This window comes from Halichoerus grypus, chromosome 7, assembly GCF_964656455.1.
Source record: "Halichoerus grypus chromosome 7, mHalGry1.hap1.1, whole genome shotgun sequence".
NCBI classification, from domain to species: domain Eukaryota; kingdom Metazoa; phylum Chordata; class Mammalia; order Carnivora; family Phocidae; genus Halichoerus; species Halichoerus grypus.
In genome coordinates, this window is record NC_135718.1 from 92,412,281 (window position 1) to 92,433,037 (window position 20,757).

Consider the following 20,757-nt stretch of genomic DNA (forward strand, 5'->3'; position numbering starts at 1 on the left):
ATGTCACGCATACAAAGGAAGCAGAAAGAGATTTTCAAAGGTGGAATCAAGAGCTACACTAGATCATGCAGCCTCTACTTCACCCAACAACACAGTATTTGCTATTTATTTCTGGATCACAACTCATCCAAACAGTCCATGTAATTCACAGCTTTGGAGTAACCGATATTAAAATGCATTTTTCCAGATACCTGGATGGAATGTGTATCTGGCTTCTGCTCTGTTTTCCCACTTCTGCCCTGGCACTGACCCCGGTCAGACCCATATCAGAGAGCCATGCTCACGGAGATCCCTGAAGGGATCTTTCCTCATCTTTACATCCCAGCTCCTGACACCTGGCACATGGTGGGCATCCCGAAACGCCAAATGGATGAAAATACTGACTTGAATATATTCTCCAGCTGAACTGTTTTTCTCCTCCCAGGATCTGAGAGTGACATTCGTCATAGGTGAGGCTGAGGAGATTATTCATCACTTATCAATGGATGGCTTTAAAAGGAGGTTGTTTCAAGGAGGAATGGGTCTTGAAGCCAGGTCAGTGGGATCCCCATGACCCTTGCAATGTTTATGGACAGGGTGGGGGAAGGGGGCAAGATTCTTCTGCATGGTGGCTGGTCAGAGTCCAGTTCTCCTCCAGAGCTGCAATCCAGCTGGGCAGCAGGGGTCCCTCGAGCCCCCGCCCAGTAGTCTGGGTCATAGCTCCCACCCACCACCAAGGACACTAGAGTCCCTGGGTGCCCTCCCTTCCCCCACACATGTGGACACATTAGCACAGGTAAAGGAGACACAATTGGAACAGTCCATCATCCCTCAATGACTTCCTACACCGAGACGCACTGATAACAGGCAAAACCCTACCTCAAGCACGGTGTTTTGTTTTTATCCCCAGGAACTAGTACGGTGCCCAGCTCAAAAAATGTTTGCCGAAGGGATGAATACATGGATAACTTTATACGGTGCGGGGGTAACACAGTGACACTGCTTTTGATGTCTAGGTATTGAAAGGACACAATGGTCCAGTGGAGAAGATGCTGAATTAGAGTCAGGAGAGTCGGGTCCTGGAAGAATTAATTGCATAACTGTTTCTTGCTTCTCTTACTTGCCTAGCCTCATCAGTCCCCACCTCCAACACCCAATGCAGCCTCGCCGCTAACCCCCAGACTCGCAGTCACAGCTGTCTCCAGACCAAGGGGCCCAGCAGCTCACCAGCCACGTGGCAGCCAACACAGACCGGGGGTCAGCCCCAGCCATCCTCTTCCTTGTCCCCCAACTCACCAATCCTCCAGATCTTCAGGCCTTATTCTAAACATCTGTGGAATCTGTCACCCCTCATCCAAGCCCTCTGCTTGCTACCCCTCACCACCCCCCAGACCAGCGACCCCCACTTCCCTATTCGCAGCAGCACGCGCCCCCACTATCAGCCTGAGTCCTGTCTGCATAGGGTTCTCCCTGCCTATGACAGCGGAGGGGTGAAGCCCCCGCTCTGCCCATTTTCCATGTATCACCTCCTCCTCTGCCTCTTCTCCAGCTCCCGGCACACCATTCCATGACATCCCCGAGCCTTTACGTCTCTGCTCCTCCTTCCATCTTCTTGGAAGCTCTTCCCCAGACTGCTTTCCTGACGATACCTAGCAGGGGTGTAGATTCAGGGTGCTATGACGTACAAGTGCCCCAGAGAGTTGAAATGCTTGCTTCTATTAAGCTGCGTGTACTTACAATATATGTACATCCAGTGGATGATGTTTCGATAGATATTACGCTAGCAACATACATACCTTATTAAACATTTAATGAGTAGTTACTGTAATTAATACATTCACACCAATTAACCCCAAAGGCTGCATTGGTTTGTTTTCCACTTAGACTATTACATAGTTGGAAGTTAGCAGCCACTTAGAAGAGGTTGAAGGTTGCAACGTTTCAATAAGTGACTTTCTTGTTAATTGCTCTACTTTTGTTCCCACAGCCTTTTCTGCCAAATCTTCGGCACCAACTGCTCACATATGATGGAATCGACTGATTTTCATTGCAGGTCCTTTTACTTCCTTTGCCTGCCCACCCTCAGAGATGCAAATAAACCATAACAAATTCAGAATAGAGGGGTAAGATGGGGGGAAAGGTATGAATAATTTACAGGATAAATAATTAGGTGTTAGAACTCTCTAGAGGTGATTGTGCAATCTAAAATAAAAAAGAGGGACCCCTGGGTGGCTCAGTTGGTTAAGCGTCTGCCTTCGGCTCAGGTCATGATCTCAGCGTCCAGGGATCGAGCCCCATGTCGGGCTCCCTGCTCCACGGGGAGTCTGCTTCTCCCTCTGCCCCTCCCCCTGCTCGTACTCTCTCTCACCATCTCTGTCGCTATCTCCATCTCTCTCTCAAATAAATAAATAAAATCTTAAAAAAAAAAAAAGATACTCATCACGAGAAGACTATCAGAACGAGCTGTACCACCCTCAGACGTAAGGGATGCCTCCACCTCGGGATTCACCACGTGTCAGCGCTGGGTGTGCATTGTTCCGTCGTGCAAATGTCACCTTTCCACGTGCCATGTGACTGTGGGTGGCAGAGAACCACGCTCCACAAGTAGCCCATGTGTGCTGGGTTTTGTAGAACTTCTCAGTATGTAATCTCATTTTGCAACTGTGTGTGTGTGTGTGTAAAATTTCATTTAAATCCAGTGCTTAGAACTCAAAAATAAATTTTAGGATGAATAAACCTAACCCTCAAAGCAATCTGAGCAGACGGACACTCCAGAAGTGGATATAGACATTTTGTGTGGTCAGAATGTTACTCGGTTAATAGGCAGGTGAGGCCTGGTTCACACACAGATCGGGGTGCTCTCTCCACTGGCTCAAAACAAGAGTTCCATTTTCACTTTTGAAAGGGTATGTGTTAGGACACTGAATTTGAACATACGTTACTCTGAAATTAAGGGCCACATTATTGACAAGGAAATGGCCCTGTTTTCTTTTATTAATCTTAGGGAACTAACTTATGATGAGATTCTAAATATCAGTCCAGTCTACCTCTTAGGTAAGCCAAAGTAGGTCTCACTAGATGGCAGCATTGCTTACACAGCCTTTTTTGTTTGGGGTTTTGGGGTGGTTTTTTTTTTTGGCCCATCTTTGTCTCAAGCTTTGTCCCCACCACCTCCCCACCTCCCAGTGAGATGTGACACGGGGCATCTATCTGCACCACCGTGCAGAGCAATCCGACATGAGACCCGACTTGGAAGTTCTGGCGACCCAGAATTGCCCCAAAACAGTGTTAGCCGGGTGTGCCACGGGTGTCCCTCCCCGGGACGGCTGCGTATTTGAGCAATCGGAGGAACTGGCCCCCTGCCCTCAGCAGGGCGATGAGGGGCAGGGACACGTGTACAGGAAATGGGCGTTTGAATCCCAGCTCTGGCATTTCCTAGCTGCGTGACCTTGGGCAGGTCACTTGACATTTCCGGGCCTCGGTCTGTCATCTGTAATTCCTGGGGGCGGCCTGCCCGTCCTGTTTCCATTGGTCTGTGGGTCTGTGTGCTTTCACAAAAAGGGAGCATGTCATGAACGGACTCATGGGCTCCATCCTCCCAGCCTAATCCGTGGGGACCAGGGGCAGCCAGCCTTGCTAAGGTGGTGGAAACCGTCACCGCCGGATTGGTTCAGATTGGTCGTGTAATTACAAAACTGGTCACAGCCTTGAATGCAGATATGGGTTTGCTTCTCAAATGGCACCTTCTTTCTCCCCAGGGTCATCCCCCAAGTCACCCCCCCGGCCTCAGATAAGCTGCTGAAGGGACATGTTAACCCTTTGAGGCCACTGGTGCAGCAGTCATGTACCAAACGATCTCCAGAGTTCTAAAAATGGTGACTAATATGTGTCCTAAACACCTAAATTACTCCCTGGGAATGACTTAGGCACATGAAATATGTGACTCATTAACTAATCCCCACAAAGACCTCTTTAAGATCGAGGCACGCTAATTTGTCAAGCTCAAGACGGCCAGCACAGTCAAACCTCAATTTGAAAGCAATTTGGTGTGTGCTTGGGGTGGGGTAGGTAAGGAGACTTCAATTTTCCAATTTATTGGAGATTATATATTTAAATTATATTTATTATATATATAATTAAATTATATAATAATTGTAAAAGAAAGATTCTTATTTTATAAGTAAAGATATAGGTAAATAATAAGAAAGCACCTGTATTAACGATTGTATGTTACCGCAGGTATATAAATAACAAGAATGAGGGCACCTGGGTGGCTCAGTCGGCTAAGCGTCTGCCTTTGGCCCAGGTTATGATCTCGGGGTCCTGGGATCGAGCCCCGCATTGGGCTCCATGCTCAGCGGGGAGTCTGCTTCTTCCTCTCCCCCTGCTCATGCTTTCACATGTGCTCTCTCTCTCTCAAATAAATAAATAAAATCTTAAAAAAAAAAAGAATGAAAGGCCTGAGTACTCTATTTCAAAGTGTTTGTCCAGTAAGAACTATGATCTAGGCCTGAATTACTCAATATTTCAAATTAACTCCAAAATAATGAGGATTTACTCTTTTTGGATTATTCTAAATGTTACCTCTCTACTATTCTGTAGAATTTTAAATGATCCAAGCCTATATATGGCCTCCCTCTTTCCTTACAAAGGTCTTCAGATACAAAGAAAATTGGTCCGCAGGCCTTTCAATATTTTACCAATTTCTTCCCTCCTGGTGGGAGGAGATCATTCTGCTTAGAGTCTGACCTTCTCACGTCAGCTGTGATGCCCACGTGGAAAGCTGGGCTTCGGCAGAGGTGGCTGGTGTTGTCGGAGTCGGTGAGTATCATTTATTTCATGTGTTTGGTATTCACTGTAGGTCTGGGTCTTGTTTCCTCACCCATCACTGGTTCTTACGGTGGAAGAGCAGACCCTGGTTCCATTCAATCTCGAGTCTCGAACCTGAGCTGGCTGGAGGAAGCTGGCTCTGGCTTCCGGTCGCTGAACTGAGGGCCTGTGTCGGACATGGCCCATCATCTCGTATCGTGCCCATCACAGCTCTGCAACTGTGAGCTTTGCAGAGAAGAAACCCGGGACATGTGACAGCCAGGAAGCCCACTAGATAGAGGTCACCCCACACAGTCGGCAAGGACGCTGGGCTTTTATTTCTGGTCCATGAGCAGCAAATCTAGCGTGACCCAACATCGAGTGCCTCATTGTTTGAGACTTGGATAAAATCGTTGATAAGTACCAGCCTCAGACTTTCCCAAAAACTCTGTTTACTGTCATTAAAAAGGAAAAAAAAAAGCGGTGGCTGACGTTACCCCCTTGACCAGTTCACTGTGGCCAGTGGGTATTCTAGTTCTCTTCCTCAACTCCATAAAGAAAGTAAATATGTCACCTGAGGAAACCAGACTGGGGAGGCTGTTTCCAACGAGGGAGGACATGGGAAGCTATTTAAAACAAAAGATAACTGTGAAAATCCAGTTCCAGAGAATCTTCTCTCTGATAATGATCCTCAGCTCCGCCCTCCCCCCCAGCCCAGCCTGGGAGAGCTGGAGGGAGAGGAAAGGCGGTCCCCAGGCTCGGGAGACAATCATCCCCATGCCCGCCACCTCTCACCCCCAACCTGGGAAAGGGAGGCGTAACTAAGAAATACTGTCTTCAGGGGCACAGACCTTACCCACTATCTCTAGCCTCCTTCTGGGGCCTAGAAATATTTCTAAAGGAAAAAATAGATACAGACCAGGGCGCCTGGGTGGCTCAGTCGTTAAGCGTCTGCCTTCGGCTCAGGTCATGATCCCAGTGTTCTGGGATCGAGCCCCGCATCGGGCTCCCTGCTCAGTGGGAAGCCTGCTTCTCCCTCTCCCACTCCCCCTGCTTGTGTTCCCTCTCTCGCTGTGTCTCTCTCTGTCAAATAAATAAATAAAATCTTAATAAATAAATAAATACAGACAGACAGACAGACCATCCCACCAATTTAACCCAAACCACCAGTTCGGTCAGTAGAAAAAGCCTGGAACCCCTCCGGCAGTGGTCAGAGGAGGTCCTCAACGGAAGCTGACCTCCCTCCGGATAGCGGACCCAGAAGTGCTGTTCACAGCTGCACCTGTGGTTGGGATGGCGCAAATGGACTCTGGACATATTTCATAAGCCCAGAAGAAGTGGTTATTCCACAACAAGCCCATGTCTGTAAGTTGGTCACTCAACCTTGTCTCTGTGTATAGTTTTTTCTTCGGCTCTTGAGGTGTTCCCTCCATCAGCGTCAGGGTGGGTACGACACCTCACTGCCTCCTCGGCTCTTCTTTTTTTAAAGATTTTATTTATTTGCTTATTTATTTAGAGCGAGCAGGGGGAAGGGTAGAGGGAGAAGGAGAGAGAGAATCTCCAGCAGACTCCATGCTGAACGTGGAGCCCAATGTGGGGCTCGATCCCAGGACCCTGAGATCACGACCTGAGCCAAAACCAAGAGTCGGACTCAACCGACCAAGCCACTCAGGTGCCCCTGCCTCTCTTTGCTTTACCCTTTGTATCTCCCCGCCCTTAATATGTCTCCAAATGAAGGACGCGCACAAGGCTCCTTTGCTGCTGACCCCTGTAAACATGTGCACCTGCTCCTTTATCCGCAGTGACTCAGCTTGAAAGGGACATGGCGGCCCACACTTCCCAGCCCTGTCTCCCCTGTTCATCCATCCTTCTATCCATCTGTCACCTCTCTGTAGTGGGCTGTGTAGTGGCCCCCCAATTTCACTCAGAACTCATGATCTGTGCCTTTATTTGGAATTGGGTCTTTGTGGATGTAATTAGTTAAGGATTGCAATGCGGTTGTACTGGATTAGGGTGGTCGCTTAATCCAATGACTGGTGTCCTTATAATAAAAGGAGAGGACACAGAGAGACCCCAGAGGAGAATCCCAGGGAAGGCAGAGACCAGAGCGAAGCAGCCACAAGCCGAGGGACTCCTGCGGCCACCAGGACACTGGAAGAGACAAGGAAGGGTTCCTCCCTAGAGTCTTCGGAGGGAGAATGACTCCACCTTGATCTGGGACTTCTAGCCTCCCAAACTATGACAGAATGTGGTTTCCGTTGTTTGAAGCCGCCTCGTTTGTGGTGGTTTCTTATGGCAGCTTTAGGAAACTGATACACTATCTAGTCTATAATCTAACTATCATCTGTCTGTCTGTCATCTGCCACCTTCATTGTTCCCACTGCCCATAAACTGTTCTTTAAAGCTGTGGTTCTTGACCCTGGCAGCTCACACCCAGGCCTGGGTCTCATCCCCAGATCTTCTGATTCACTTGGTATGGGGTGTGGCTCAGGCATTGGTGGTTTGTTAAAGCTCTCTCTTCTGTCCCTAAATCACCTCTGGCTCTAATTGTCCTGCCTCCTTCTTACAAGGACCTTTGCCATAACACTGGACCCATCCAGATAACCCCAGGGTGATCTCCCCCCAAATCCTCAATGGAATCATATCTGCCAAACCCCTCTTACTATGTAAGGAAATATATCCACAGGCTTCCTTTTCCAGGTATTAGGATGTAAACATCTGGGGGGGTGGGGTTGGGCATATTCAGCCTATCTCACCAAGTAAGGGAGTGTTTTTGAAATTTCCTGCTGAAGTTTGGGTGTTCGCTTCAGATCACGGCCCCGCCCATATCCATAAGATAGGACGACCTTCTTAGAATTTCACCCTGAGCTCATATCCTTCAGAAACGCTCTGTCCATGACGGAATATACAAACTGCTTCCTTTTCTGTGTTCCATTTGCCAGAAAGCATAATGATAAATAATACTCCTCTGACCATCTATAAATAGGTGGAAACAAAAACCTATCATGTTTTTAAAAAACCGTTTTGATGTCAGAATTTGTCAAAAGGCGACATCTCATGCTATTGCCCTCGCTGGGCAGAAGGAGCTGGAAATCAGCAGCCCGCGGACACCAGGGCTGGCCCGAGCAGGGCACCGTGCATATTTCAGGGGACAAACGGGCGAGTAAAGAACATGAAGGAGAATCCTCTGCTCCTGGCTGGCTACAAGCACCCACCCCTGGCTCCTGCCTGCAAAGAGACTCGGCAGGAAGGAGCACAGGTCTGCCTCCTCCTGCAGGCTCAGCTACATGAGAACTTGTGCTCCTGGTTTCCATGAACGCATCAGAAGGAAAGCCTCTGAGACTGGGGTACTAGCGAGCAGAATCTTGCTTTCCTCTTGCAGGGGCATTGGGAAGTCCTCCATAAAAAGGGCCAGCACTGGGGCACCTGGGTGGCTCCGTCGGTTAAGCATCTGCTTTCGGCTCAGGCCATGATCTCAGGGTCCTGGGATGGAGCCCCAAGTCGGGCTCCCTGATCAGCAGGGAGCCTGTTTCTCCCTCTGCCTCTCTCCCTCCTTCGTACTCTCTATTAAATAAATAAAATCTTAAAAAAGAAAAAAAAGGGGGGCCAGCCCCACATCCTCCCAAGGCTTCTGGCCTCTGAAGAGCAAGCAGAGGTACCATAGAGGTCTTACAGCTCAGCAGACCTTGACTCCTTTTAGGCTGGTGTCACTGTTGCATTCCCCTTGCCGGTGATCTAAAATGTAGACTCCAGTAACACCTGTGCTTACGAGACACGATCAGTATCTGGAGATGTAATAGAGGTAATCCCACACCGACTTCAGCCAGAGTTCAGTCTACCATTGTCTGACATTGATTCCAATGGATGCTTTTTGAGAAAGCAGGATGATTTTTACCAAAGACATTTTCCTTTGACTCAAGGAACACGCGTCAAATACTTCGTCACGTTAATGATCCATTATGGATATATTACTCATGTATTAATCTAACATCATCTTAAATTTTCTTGACACGTCCTCTTTACCGAAGTGCCATGAAATAAAGTTCTTCTGTCCCTTCGAATGCACCTACATTGAGTGTGACATCAAATGCCCCCTGGATTCTTTGCATGGCATCCAAGAATTTATTGAGTATCGTTAAGATATTTCAGGTTAAAGATTCACTTGGCGCCAATTAACCGGTTGGTTTCCACCAAAAATCGTGGGGTCTGGATAGGTCTTCTAGCCCAGACTTTTTTCCTGAACCTAGGGCCAGTCATGAGAAACACCGTTAGTGTCCCCCCGAGATCGACATTTTCTCTAAGGAGCAGCCACTTCTGCACATGCTAGTCGCTGCAGGGGACATAAGAATAAAAGGCATCTGTGTTCTCAATGAGTCTGTACTCTAGCCAGAGGGATCAAACTAAGACTCAGGAAACTCTGAACAAAGACGAATTTCATATCTCTCATCCTCGGGCTTCTCTTCTGGCAAATGAGGGGATTCAAATAGATCACGAATACTGGTATCCCTGCCTGAATGTTCATAAAATATTTTCATATTTTTCTTAACTCTGTTGTCCAACAAACTTACAAGGTGGGGGGGTTCCATGGGTGAGTAAATAAATTAAGATGTTAAGTTACTAAGCTGAAGTTCAACGAGTGTTGGAGTCACAGACCTGAGCCCTCGGTGAGAAGGTCTCCGAGTCTCCCACCCTGATGCAAAAGACAGCAACCATTCTATTGGATTCTGTGATTCTGGATTGGAATATGAACATTCTATTGTTTCTGAGCATTATGTGGGTACAGTCTTTCCTGCAGTTATTTACTATAATGAACAGAAATTAGGCAAAAGCAGCTGCTGTTCAAAAAGATGAAATTAATCCATGGTTGACTACAAGGAAGTCACATGTTTTCAAAGTCAAAACCCATGTGGTCCATGGAAGGTTCTAGAGCATTTTCTGCTTCCCACATAATGTATGTAGACTGTGTTAACTGTCTACAAGCTCATCGAAGAAAGACTTTCTGGGAAAGACAATTGAAGGTTGCTTCTTGAAGACTGTGGGTAACGGGGAGCTTGAGGAATTTGAGGGACCTCTATCTGACCCATGTGAAGGACTCCCCCTGTCAGTGTTGGAAAGCCCGTCCTCGTCTCTGTCAATCCTCCCTGCACTGAAACGGCGAAGGGCAGTGTCCTCCTCTCCCTCGCTTCTGCAGGCCCCGGGCCCGTGGGTGTGGAGCAGAACTCTCAGCAGCAACAAAGCCTAGATGCTTCTCTGCCTGGGGAATGGCTCTGGCACCAGGCCAGAGGGCTCTCTGCTCTGTGGGGAGGGAAGTGGGAGTGTGGATGGGCAGGAAAAGTGAGGTCAGCTTTCAGTGCAGTCAACCGTCTCTGCTGAACTGGCTAGACTGTGAGCTGCAGAATATTTACTGCAGGGAGATGTCCATAACGGGAGACATTCAGTCTGGCCAGACCCAGATCACCCAGCCCCAGGCATCGGGATGACACACTCACGACATGGGGACGCTGATTCGCAGCCAGGCACCAAATCTCTTTATCCCAGACAGATACCCTCTGATCCCTTTATCAGTCTGGGGGAAAGGCATGAATTAGTCTGCTCTGGAGTTGGAGAGGAGCCATCAAATTTACCCAGGAAAATCTCAAGTTGGTGGCTCGTGTGAATCATCCTTAGACCACACCAATATGCCCTTGCCCACAGGCTGGGCTGCGAGCCCTTCTGTGTGCTCTCAGAGCAAGCTGGGCAGCTCTCACCACCTCTGCATTCACCTCCCTGGCTGATACTGAGCGGTTCACCTGCCTCGTCCCCCGAGGACCACACGACCCATGGCACGAGCCCCACTAACACCCAGCAGATGCCCAGCGCTTGATTAGAGCTTAATAAACATGTGTTACTGTATCGGAGATTCTTTCTCATCAACGGTGGAAGAAGGAGGAGGAGGAGCAGAAAGAATCATAGTACAAATAAGAGAAATGCACCAATAATCCTCAAACTTGCTTACAAGCAGCATCTTCACTGGCCCCCACCCCACCCCCCAACCCACACAAACTTTCCTAACACTTTGACCATTTTATACGAGAGCACCAGCTCCAAGTCCTTCTGTCCCTGCTCATTAGTGCTGGATGGCAGCTGAGTCTTCCAGCCAGCACCTGATATATGTTCCAAGTGCTTTGGGGCCCAGGAAAGGGAAACATGAGTTGTCTGTGTAACGTGAGTACATGGCTAGCACAACCTGGGATGTGTTGAAAATATGACCTGGGGAGAAGAATGTGCGCCGGAGCATTTTATTTATAGTAGCAAAAACCTAAACTCTAGTAATTGGCACTTGGTTATATAAATCAGGCCATACTCAGATAATGGATCATATTTATATAATGGCATATTATGCTACCATTAAGGGTCATATTTTAGAAAACCATATAATGGCACAGGAAAATGCACCCAGTATATTAAGTGAAAAGCCGATGACAGAATTAAACATCATCACAATTTCATAAATTGTGTTCCTATAAAACACTGGGAGGACATGTGCCCAAGTGTTACAGAGTCCATTTCTGGGTGAGGTTGACTTTTAAAATCATACTTATGCTTTTTTGTATGTTTTGCCTGTTATTTTACAGTAACCCTATTACTTTTTGTAGTTTTCAAAATAATATATTTAAAATCTCAAACAGAAAATGTATGTGATTCAGCAATGGGAGGGGGCAAGTGTATTCAGGCCCTGGACGGTTATGTTCGAGCATTAGACTAGGAAGCCCCATCAGGGTGCTGTGGCTCATCATCAGATTCATCTGGATGACCCAGAACATTCCAGCTAAAAGTAAAGTGGCAGGTAGGCCCCTGGAGGTCAGGATAGGAGTGGTTTTCTTTGTATGCCATGCCTGAAAAGGAGCCAGATCTGGGAAAGATGTTGATAGGTCAACTGCTCTGGGATACGGCACTAAAGTCGGGAGCGGCTGAGGGAGGGAAACCTGCTCCCCCGATCAGGGGCGAGTCGGTGCTGGCTCTGTTACCAACTGTGGGGCTGCAGGTTCTTCGATTTCCCCGTCCACAAAAGGAAGATCCGACATCTGTCCTGCCTGCTCACAGGTCCACCATGAGGTTACATAAAATGACGTGCATGCTATATTTCATAAACTCCAAAGCACCCACCAATAAATGAAGTTGGGCAATCCAAGAATGCTAACTTCTTAAGCTAATGATCCAGGCTCCCCATGTTCCTTCAAGATATCAAGAGAAGCCATCTACACTCTAGAAAAGTCACCAGGATTTTGATTAGCCACATTTAACTCATTTTATGTTTCCCTGCATCTTTGCCCCATGTAACAAAAATGATGCTGTGTTCGCTCATCTTGCTTCTTTTCTCTCCTGGACACATGGACAGACTGACTTTCCCAGCCTCCCCTGCAGGAAGGGGAGGCCAAACACCTGGACTTTTGCCACTGGAATGTGGATGGAAGTTACCTATGCCCCTTCCAGGCTGGGCTCTCCCGCCCCCCTTAAGCCCCCCATGTCCCCCTGTGAGATTCTCCACAATCTCATTTTTCCCTCATTTCTTGGCCACTTGTGCAAGATCCGGTGGCAGACTCTGGGGCTTCTGGAAAATGGTGACATGGAGACCAGTGGAAGGCCATGCACCAAACACCTGGTACAGCGGGACCATGAGTAAGAAGTACCCTGAGATCATTTGTTACACCAGCTAGCCTCCCTGACTAATACACTCTATGACCACGGCCACCTCTCCATTCCACCACGACTGTCAATGCTTTCTGCTGCTTCCCACATGCCTGGTGCAGGGGACACAGATGCATATGGTAAACCCAACCGTTATCCAACAGAAAACTCACCCAAGAGAAATTAAGACAATTTTTTTTTAGATTCCTTGACAGATTTAGGACCTGTTCTCTTATTTCTTTAGGGAAACTTGGGAGTATGTGCTCATTTCAATAACTGCAAAGAGAAAATAAGAAAATGGGAAGATACTTTCAGTAAACCTTATCCCAACTGTATTTAAAGTGAGTTGCAAACAAAAAAGGATTATGGTCCATCAAGGCAGAAGAGGTTAGGAAGGGAGTCTACACCTCTTCTAGAAGGTCCAGACAGTGGAAGCAGAGTGCTAGAGGGATCACTGGTCCCTCAGACATTTTCTCTTTATTTAGCAACACCCAGTGGAGCCACATGGAGGCATTACGCTCTGAGATGGGGAGTTCCCAGAAGGAAAAGAGCAAAGGCAGGAAGTGCTGCCCACATCTCTGTTTTGACTCCAACCAAACTTACTCTAACTTGTTCAGAGGCCACTTACCTGGTATGGATACAGCGTGACCCCATTGGTTCTCGACAGGGACCAGGTGCCGTCCAGGTACTGGTGAGCCTGGATGGCCACTGAGTTGAGGATGTTCCCATTGCTGGGACTGGTGGCCATCTGGAGGCTGACCTTGGCCTGGTGGGTTGGGGACCCACTTTTCTTCTCGGCCCCATTGCTGACCCCGAGGCTGTTGGGTTTGCTGCTATGCTTGTGGCTGATGAAAGCCGTGTAGTTGGAGGAGGCACACGGGGCAGGCACGAAGGCCCACTCTCTGGGCTGCTGGAGCCCACCCCCGGGCCGGGGCCCCAGCAGGGTGGGCATGTTGGAGAGCGGTGGGGGCGAGCCAGGGGAGCCTTCGTAGTGCTCGCTGTCAGCTGCCTGTTCCAAGGTCAGCACCATCTGGATGGCCTCCTGCTTCAGCTGGTTCAGGTGTGTGGTACAGACGTCACAGCGGTTGTCCTTGTCATTCCATGCTTTCCGGATGGTGTTGGGGACCTGGAGCTTGTCGTGAATCACAGCCGAGAAAGCAGGGTCCTAGACACACAAGCAAAAAAACAGGAGAACCTATCACTCAAGGCTGGTAAGTGCGATTCACACTAGAGTTAAGCCCTAGATGAAGCCAGAGTTGGACTGTCTGATAGACATCCAACAGAGACGAGCAGCCAGACTGGCAGGACAGCCTCTGGTGGACAAACACAGGTGACAAATGTAAGATTATGATGGTGCAAACATTAAGGAACAACTTAAAAAAAAGATCTCTAAGCCAGGATAGTCAAATAAGAACATTCCGGATTCTTCTCCTTGCGTCTGCTAAAGAATTACAGCCATGCCTGGCTCTCCCCAAGGTGTTCACTAAGAAGGGGGGAGTGCAGTCATTCTGGGCTGAGGCATGTGGTCCCCCGGTTCCCTGTGACCCTTGGAACCTTGGTAATTGTTGGAGATTCCATTCTAAGAAAGTCTTGGCCCCATCAGTACTCTGTGCTAAGTGCCACCAGAAGAAAACCAAACGGAAAGGATTCTGGACCAGAGACCCAGCCTGCTCCAGCAGCCTAGCAAGGTCTGAAGATTCACTGATTACCATTTGCTCATGGCAAGCTGGATACATGTGTCTGATATCCTGACCGATTCAAAGAAAATGGCAAGCAGTCCAAGATACTGTTCCCCACAAACTTCATCTACAACGAATATTCAAAATTCTTTAGCTCAGAAACCCTTATCTCAAAGCAATCAGAAACTGAACTGAAGGAGGACGATTTCTTTCCTTTACTTTATGTGATTTTTATAGGACAACGGGACTTCACAGAGAAACAAGCGCTAGGAGTATTAACTGGTTACCAGAATATTCGGTTCTAGTTCCAGCTCTGCTACTAATTAGCTGTGTGACCTTGGATAAGCTACTTAGCCTCACTGAGACCCTCATCTGTCACATGAGGCCATGGCCTCTCCTTGTGGTAAGGTCCTTCCAGCTCCGTGACTCTGGTTGTAGAGAAATTGGGACAAGAGAATAGTTCTGTATATTATATGGACAGAGCCATACGCCACCTTGGGGGCCTGATCAAACTTCTGAGATCCAATATTTTTTTTGCAAATAATGGATGAGGCTCATCTCTAGGCTTGTTTTCCTCTAGGACATTAGAAGAAAACCTGCCCTTCTGAAACCTACTGTAGCTTTTATGGGATGGAAGTTGCTCTGGACTGAATGGGGTCTGATGAGCTGTGGGTAACAGGCCGCGTGGGGCAGCCGGGGTGGGCAGGAAGATCAGCGGTGGGAGGGCTATTTGTAATGAGGACCCATCTTGAGTGTGGGCTGCAGCATTTTGTTTTCCCTGTTTAACTACCCTGAAGAGCTCCTCAGCATGCACTGATTAACTGATTAATAAATCACGAGGTCTCTTTTTCAGCAGCAGCAAGGAGTGGCTCACAAGGCAGAAACTCAAGACGGTCGTATAAAATGACGGGAAATAATAGGAGGTCAAGGTTGATCAAGTCTGGTTGACAAAGTGATGTGAACCATATGAGACCTGCCCTGTGGCATCCTTCTCTCTTACTGCTGATTTGCGCAGAGTCACATCGCAACTCAGAGCATGTGGCACCCAAACGGGCAAATGGGGCCCCTCAGGGACCACGTTCGAGCAGACCTTCACTTCTGTTTTCAGATAAGGAAACTGAGCTCCAAAAGGGTTAAAAGCTTGGATGACACCCAGACTTCTCGACCACTAGTTCATGATTTTCAGAGCTGAAGAGTCATATTCCTCCCTGGACTCACATTTTTTTTGCACGGACATATAAAGTTTTCACCTCGTCCATCTAGGAAATGTTCATTTACTCAAAAGAAATTTATTTGAGCCTCCATATGCCAAGTTAGAGTTTCTTGCTTTTTCTTTTTTAAGATTTTATTTACTTATTTGAGAGACAGAGAGAGCACAAGCAGGCAGAGGGAGAGGGAGAAGCAGACTCCCCACTGAGAAGGGAGCCCGACGTAGGGTTCTATCCCAGCACCCCGAGATCATGACCTGAGCCGAAGGCAGACGCTCACCCAACTGAGCCACCCAGGTGCCCCCATGTCTCTTGCTTTTTCATATAACATTACATAATGAGAATTTTCCCTTATTGATAAATGTCATTTGAAAATGTGGTTTTTAATGACCATACCATATTTTAGCCTTCAGTTGTTTCAAAGGCCAATTACTTATTCCCACATTCTACTACATAATTGGAGATAGTGTAAGAAATCAGAGACTGGCCTTCAAAAGCAATTCACAACGCATGGCTTATGCTTTCAAGGCACCAAACTATTTGGTTTCACGACGCCTCAAATTAATTGCTGATTTAGAGTATTTGTATTAACTCAAGCATCAGGAAGAAGTGTCACAGCAAGAAGGCAGATATGAGACTAGTCCCATCCACACATCACAGTTCATTTGAAGATCCTTGAAGAATCTGGATTTAACTTGACATCTGCAGCTGGGAAAATGGCCACATCCGTGGATAGAAAAGGCATGAGCCCGCTTCTAAGGACTCCTTTTCTTTGTTTTTACTGCCCTCCCTTGAAGTAGCACCTTCTTTACTCAGCCTATTGCTGTTTGCTGCTCAACTTCTAACATTTAATAAATAATGTATGTCGGCCAGGCCCCGCACCGGGCTGAGGGCCTAAGGCTGCATGAAAACAATTCCTGTCTCCTGTGAGTCCACAGTCCAGGGGACTTTCTTGGTTCCTGGATGCCACCTCCAGTCCAGAACCAATCAACCCACTGGGAGGACACACGGACCTCTGCGTTCCCCTCCTGGTTCCCAAGGCATCAACAAAATCATCCGTGAGCCCTGCAGCGGGGCCCACTAGCACAGCGACGGACGCGGCCACCAATGCCGGGAAGTAGCAAAGAGCCACTGGGGTCTCATCCAGAGGAAAGCTGAGATTGATTCTTGAAGGAGTATGCAACTGCTGGCTGATATCAGAGGTGTTCCCTAAATTAAACAACCCTGAATCCAAAACCCTCTGGGCATTCTTATCCTCAGAAGGCCTCGGTAGGTCAAGAGATGGAGCTTGTGGAAACGAAAACCCTTTGCACATGTTTGTCCATACATTATACATATTTTAGTGCAACTCAAAACTCCAAAGAGGGATGGTCAACAGACACTGCTTTCCATAAGCGTTGGAATAAAGAGGATGCTGCTTCAGGGGAGGGGAGTCCTCAATAGGGAAGGCTCACGTGCGCCAACCTTTTCTGTCACGGACACACAAAGGACTGCATGGCCCAGGGGACAGATGGGAGGAGTGTCCTCCAGGTCAGTTAGCACCAAAAGAAACCTGGACCCAGGGAAGGAAGGAATTAAGCCCCCAGTCTGGCTTGCTGCCTCGCTCACGGGCTTCAAAGACATTCCTAGGGTCCAGTCCTGGTTCATCCTATGACCTCAGGAAACAATCACACGGGAACAGCGGGAATCCGGCACAAGCTGAGTCTCTATCTTCAAAGTCCTAATTTTCACTCACGTACGAAAATGGGCTACTGGTTTGGGGCCATATTTTCAACCTAAATTTTACGGTTAAGGGTTCTGTGCCCAAAACATTGTCACCTCTCAGAAATAACAAAATTATTTGTCCTCCACATCTGCCCTGATAAGGAATTCAAGAAAACACTGAGGAACCTGGTAACGTTCCTTAGAAGGAGGATTAGGGAAAAGTGAAGGTCATGTTCAGACACCCCATCTGCCCCCCATCAGTGACTGCTGGAAAGGAACACAGAAAATTCCGTAACATGGTTTTCCGACCCCTTTATATAAAGCGCTTCTACTTTTCTAGGGGCATTTTGGGAAAAGGGACATCCTGCCACGTCCCCTAAGCATCTCTTAGACTAGTGACTCCCTTTAGGTTGACCCCCGGTATTCGGGCAGACTGATCTAAGAAATTACAACAAAATCTCTCTTCCCCAGGCAATGGGATCCATGCCCATGGCTTCCAGATCCATCTATACCCTGGTGACTGAGAATTCTCTCTTCCTGTCCCAGCTGGCCTTTCTCCCGAACTCTGAGCCTTATATCTCATGCCACCCCGTGGAAAATATCACCCAGATAAATACTCTTCAAACTGACAATTCAAAATTAATTTTATTTGCCCCTAAACCTATTTGTATTCCAACAGTCACTATCAAAGTGGAAATAGTATCCTTATCCATTCTGGCACCCAGGCTAGAAATCTAGAACCTCCCTCGTCTCCTCCTTTGCTTGGCAGTCTAGTGGCCAAAGGTAGATGGTACCTTCGAAAAGCTCTTGCCTGTCCCTCCACCACATGCCCACTGCCATGATAAAGCTGTCAGCACTTCTCACATCACTGTGAGAATCTCCCCGATTCTAGCCTTGACCTTGAACCTGCTTCACCCCCAAAACAATTTTACTAAAATGCAGATCCTGGTTCATCCTGTGACCTCAGGAAACAATGACATGGGAACAGCGGGAATCCGGCACAAGCTGAGTCTCTATCTTCAAAGTCCTAATTTTCTCTCACTTGCTTTCCTATACTTGCACTCGAGAAGCGATCTTACTTCTGTGGTTTCTATTTGTAGAACTCCCTCTCTACTACACCGTCAGCTCCTTGAGAGGAAATAGTCTTTCTTTCTATTTTTAATTCTCCCTGTGTCTAGCACAGTGTCTACTACATAATAAGGGCTGGACGAATATTTGTGAAATAAATAAGTGAATGAAAATAACTCAAGCAAGGCAAAAACAGCCAAGTAACAAAGTTGGTCTGGGCCCACCCGTCGTTTATTTTGTCTAAGTGAGCTAGTCGCCTATTATACAATTATCATGAAACAAATTCTTCCAAATCTAACGTTATTAGAGTTTTCCAACCTATTCTACCTGGCTAGAAAGACTAATGTGGGTCAACCATAACCCGGATGTCCTCCTTTGACCTGACTCTTCCTTAAACTATTAGGATATGTTCTCCATTCTCTTACGCTTTTTCCTAAGTTGCCAGAAAAGTAATGTTTATATGCAAAGGCTTTTTTTTTTTTTTTTTTTTTAACCATCAGGCCAGCTCATCGGCAGGGAAACAAGGGAAACCTACATAAAGGAGTAGTCCAGATTGGCAGGACACCCCTGGTACAGCGGGGTGGACCCCCAGCGAGCAGGTGGCATGCTATTGTCCAAGAGTGGGGGGCCAGCTTTCAGCACGTGAGGCGGGGCTGCTCACAAGAGCGCAGATCATGGAGCTGGAGCAAAAGGACACAGAATTACTCCCCAGGCAGACCGTGTGCTAATGGTCCTTATTGCTTTCTGTCCCATTTCATCCTCTGCTCAGCCATAAATGCTAATGCCACTTTCGAGGACAGGGGTGTTGGTTTTTTCCATGTAATTTTAGCCAAAAGTGTACTTTGACCGTGTTCCTCCAAAGCCTCTGGGTCTGCAATGGAGGCAACAGCAGGAGTCGGCGTCCCACATGTGTCGTACTCATTCCTGTTGATGTTTGCTCTGATTTATTATTCTAGAGGCCTCTAGTGACAAGCTCATCAAGATTTAAGCTGTTCTTCAAAGGCAGTTTCTTTCCACTTTGTTCCTAAAACTATCTTCCTCCATAAATGCTGTCCCATGAGGCCCGGGATGGTGGGCAGGACTCTGAGAAGGCAGGCAGCTTCCCAGAAGATGAATGGAATTCACCTTCACACTCCTTAGAATCTTTCCAGCTAGGGTTTGTGTTCCCGCCCCTCCCCACCTCCCAACACGTCCCTCATCAGTGTTCTTTCTTTCTCAAGAATCTGCATTCTTCACAGTGGTTCTATCCCCAAAGGCAGGTGCCCATGTTAATGATTCTCTTGCAAACCAACAGATAGCAGACCTCAGGTGCATCTGAACCAAGAACACAAACACTCTCATTCCTAGCTCAATATTCAAATATTTGGACTCAAATGCCCCTCAAAGAAGTGGTTATTTTTCTTTTCTGCCTCGGTAAATTTCAGAAGGAGAAAGAGCAAGATATTCTGACCACATCTTAATTAGCCATGGGCAGAAGGGAGAATTTAAATATCTGAAATCTAAGGATGCACCCAAAATGCCAACTACTGGACGTAACTTCTTAGGGTGATATGGTCCCCTGTGCTCACCAGCCCCCCTGATCTCACACCTCACTTTCCATACATCAAGGGGATGCATCCGGTCCTGATGACCAACAGTCCTTCCCAAGTGAGACTCTACTCATCCAGTCATCTTGTTGAATCTGCCCAGAGCAAGTGATCAGCAGCTAAACATCAGTTCTCTACTCCTGTTGTTCATAGAGTCCCCAGTCCCCCAAACAGGGCATCAGACTACCCTGGAGGGAAGCCAGGGAACATCAGACCATGACAGTGATGACATCTCATTGCCCTGGGTGGTGAAGAGTGACCCCCTTTGCGGGGGTTGCTGTTCTCACTAACACCGGCAAGCTGAAGCTGTGTTAGACACAAGGACACAAGGCTCGTTTTGCAAAGTTAGGTGCTTGCGAGAGGGAGGGAGGCAGAGGGGTGTGAAAGAGCACACAGGGAGTGATATCATTCGAGCTCGTTCCAGGTGAGGCCTGAAAGCCAAAACCACCACCACAGCAGGGACAGCAACTAGCCCCGAAATCTCCCATGGCCAGCACCCTGGCTTCATTAACGTGAAACCTCCCTCTGGCCCACGAGGCCCGTCTGAACATAAGGCTTGTCATCTTCCTTCCTCGTCTGCTTTGTGAGCCACCGGCGCTCCGCTCGGTAATGACGATCACACGTGGACACGCGTCCTCGCATGTGAGCAAGAATGAACGTAAAGGCATGCTAGGTAATGAGCTCAGAGAGACCAAAAAAAAAAAAAGACGGCCGCGGGAAGAAATGTTAAGTGTCAGACCACATTTGTTGTACATAAGAAACCAAATTAACCTGGGATGTAGTGCACGGGCCCCGCCGAAGCAATCCGGCTCTGTGTCAGGGCAGGGAGATGCGGGGGGCGGCTCCGGCGGGAGCGGCCGCGGTGCCCACAGGAGGCTGCCCAGCGGCGGGGTGCAATTAACAGAGCTGCTTGCAGCACCAGGCGCGAAAGTGCTGCCGCTGGTAAGACCTTTCTGCTTCAGAAGAACAGAGCTTTTTAATTAGAACGTAATACAATGAAGAACAGTTCGTGGATTACTTGAAAGAATAGGTGTGGTGTCCCTCATTAGGATCACG

At 47.8% G+C, this 20,757-nt stretch overlaps 1 protein-coding gene across 2 annotated transcripts in view; it reads right to left on the reverse strand.

Annotated features, from left to right (window-relative positions):
* Window positions 1-20,757, reverse strand: part of KIF26B (kinesin family member 26B) — a 444,934-nt gene that overhangs the window by 262,960 nt on the left and 161,217 nt on the right. Inside the window, exon 3 of one of the 2 annotated variants that reach the window (XM_036100240.2) lies at window positions 13,085-13,621. The exons of the other annotated variant lie outside the window; for it this stretch is intronic. Coding sequence (XP_035956133.2) covers window positions 13,085-13,621 — 537 coding nt within the window. The remainder of the gene's footprint in view (window positions 1-13,084; window positions 13,622-20,757) is intronic. 2 annotated transcript variants of the gene reach the window in all.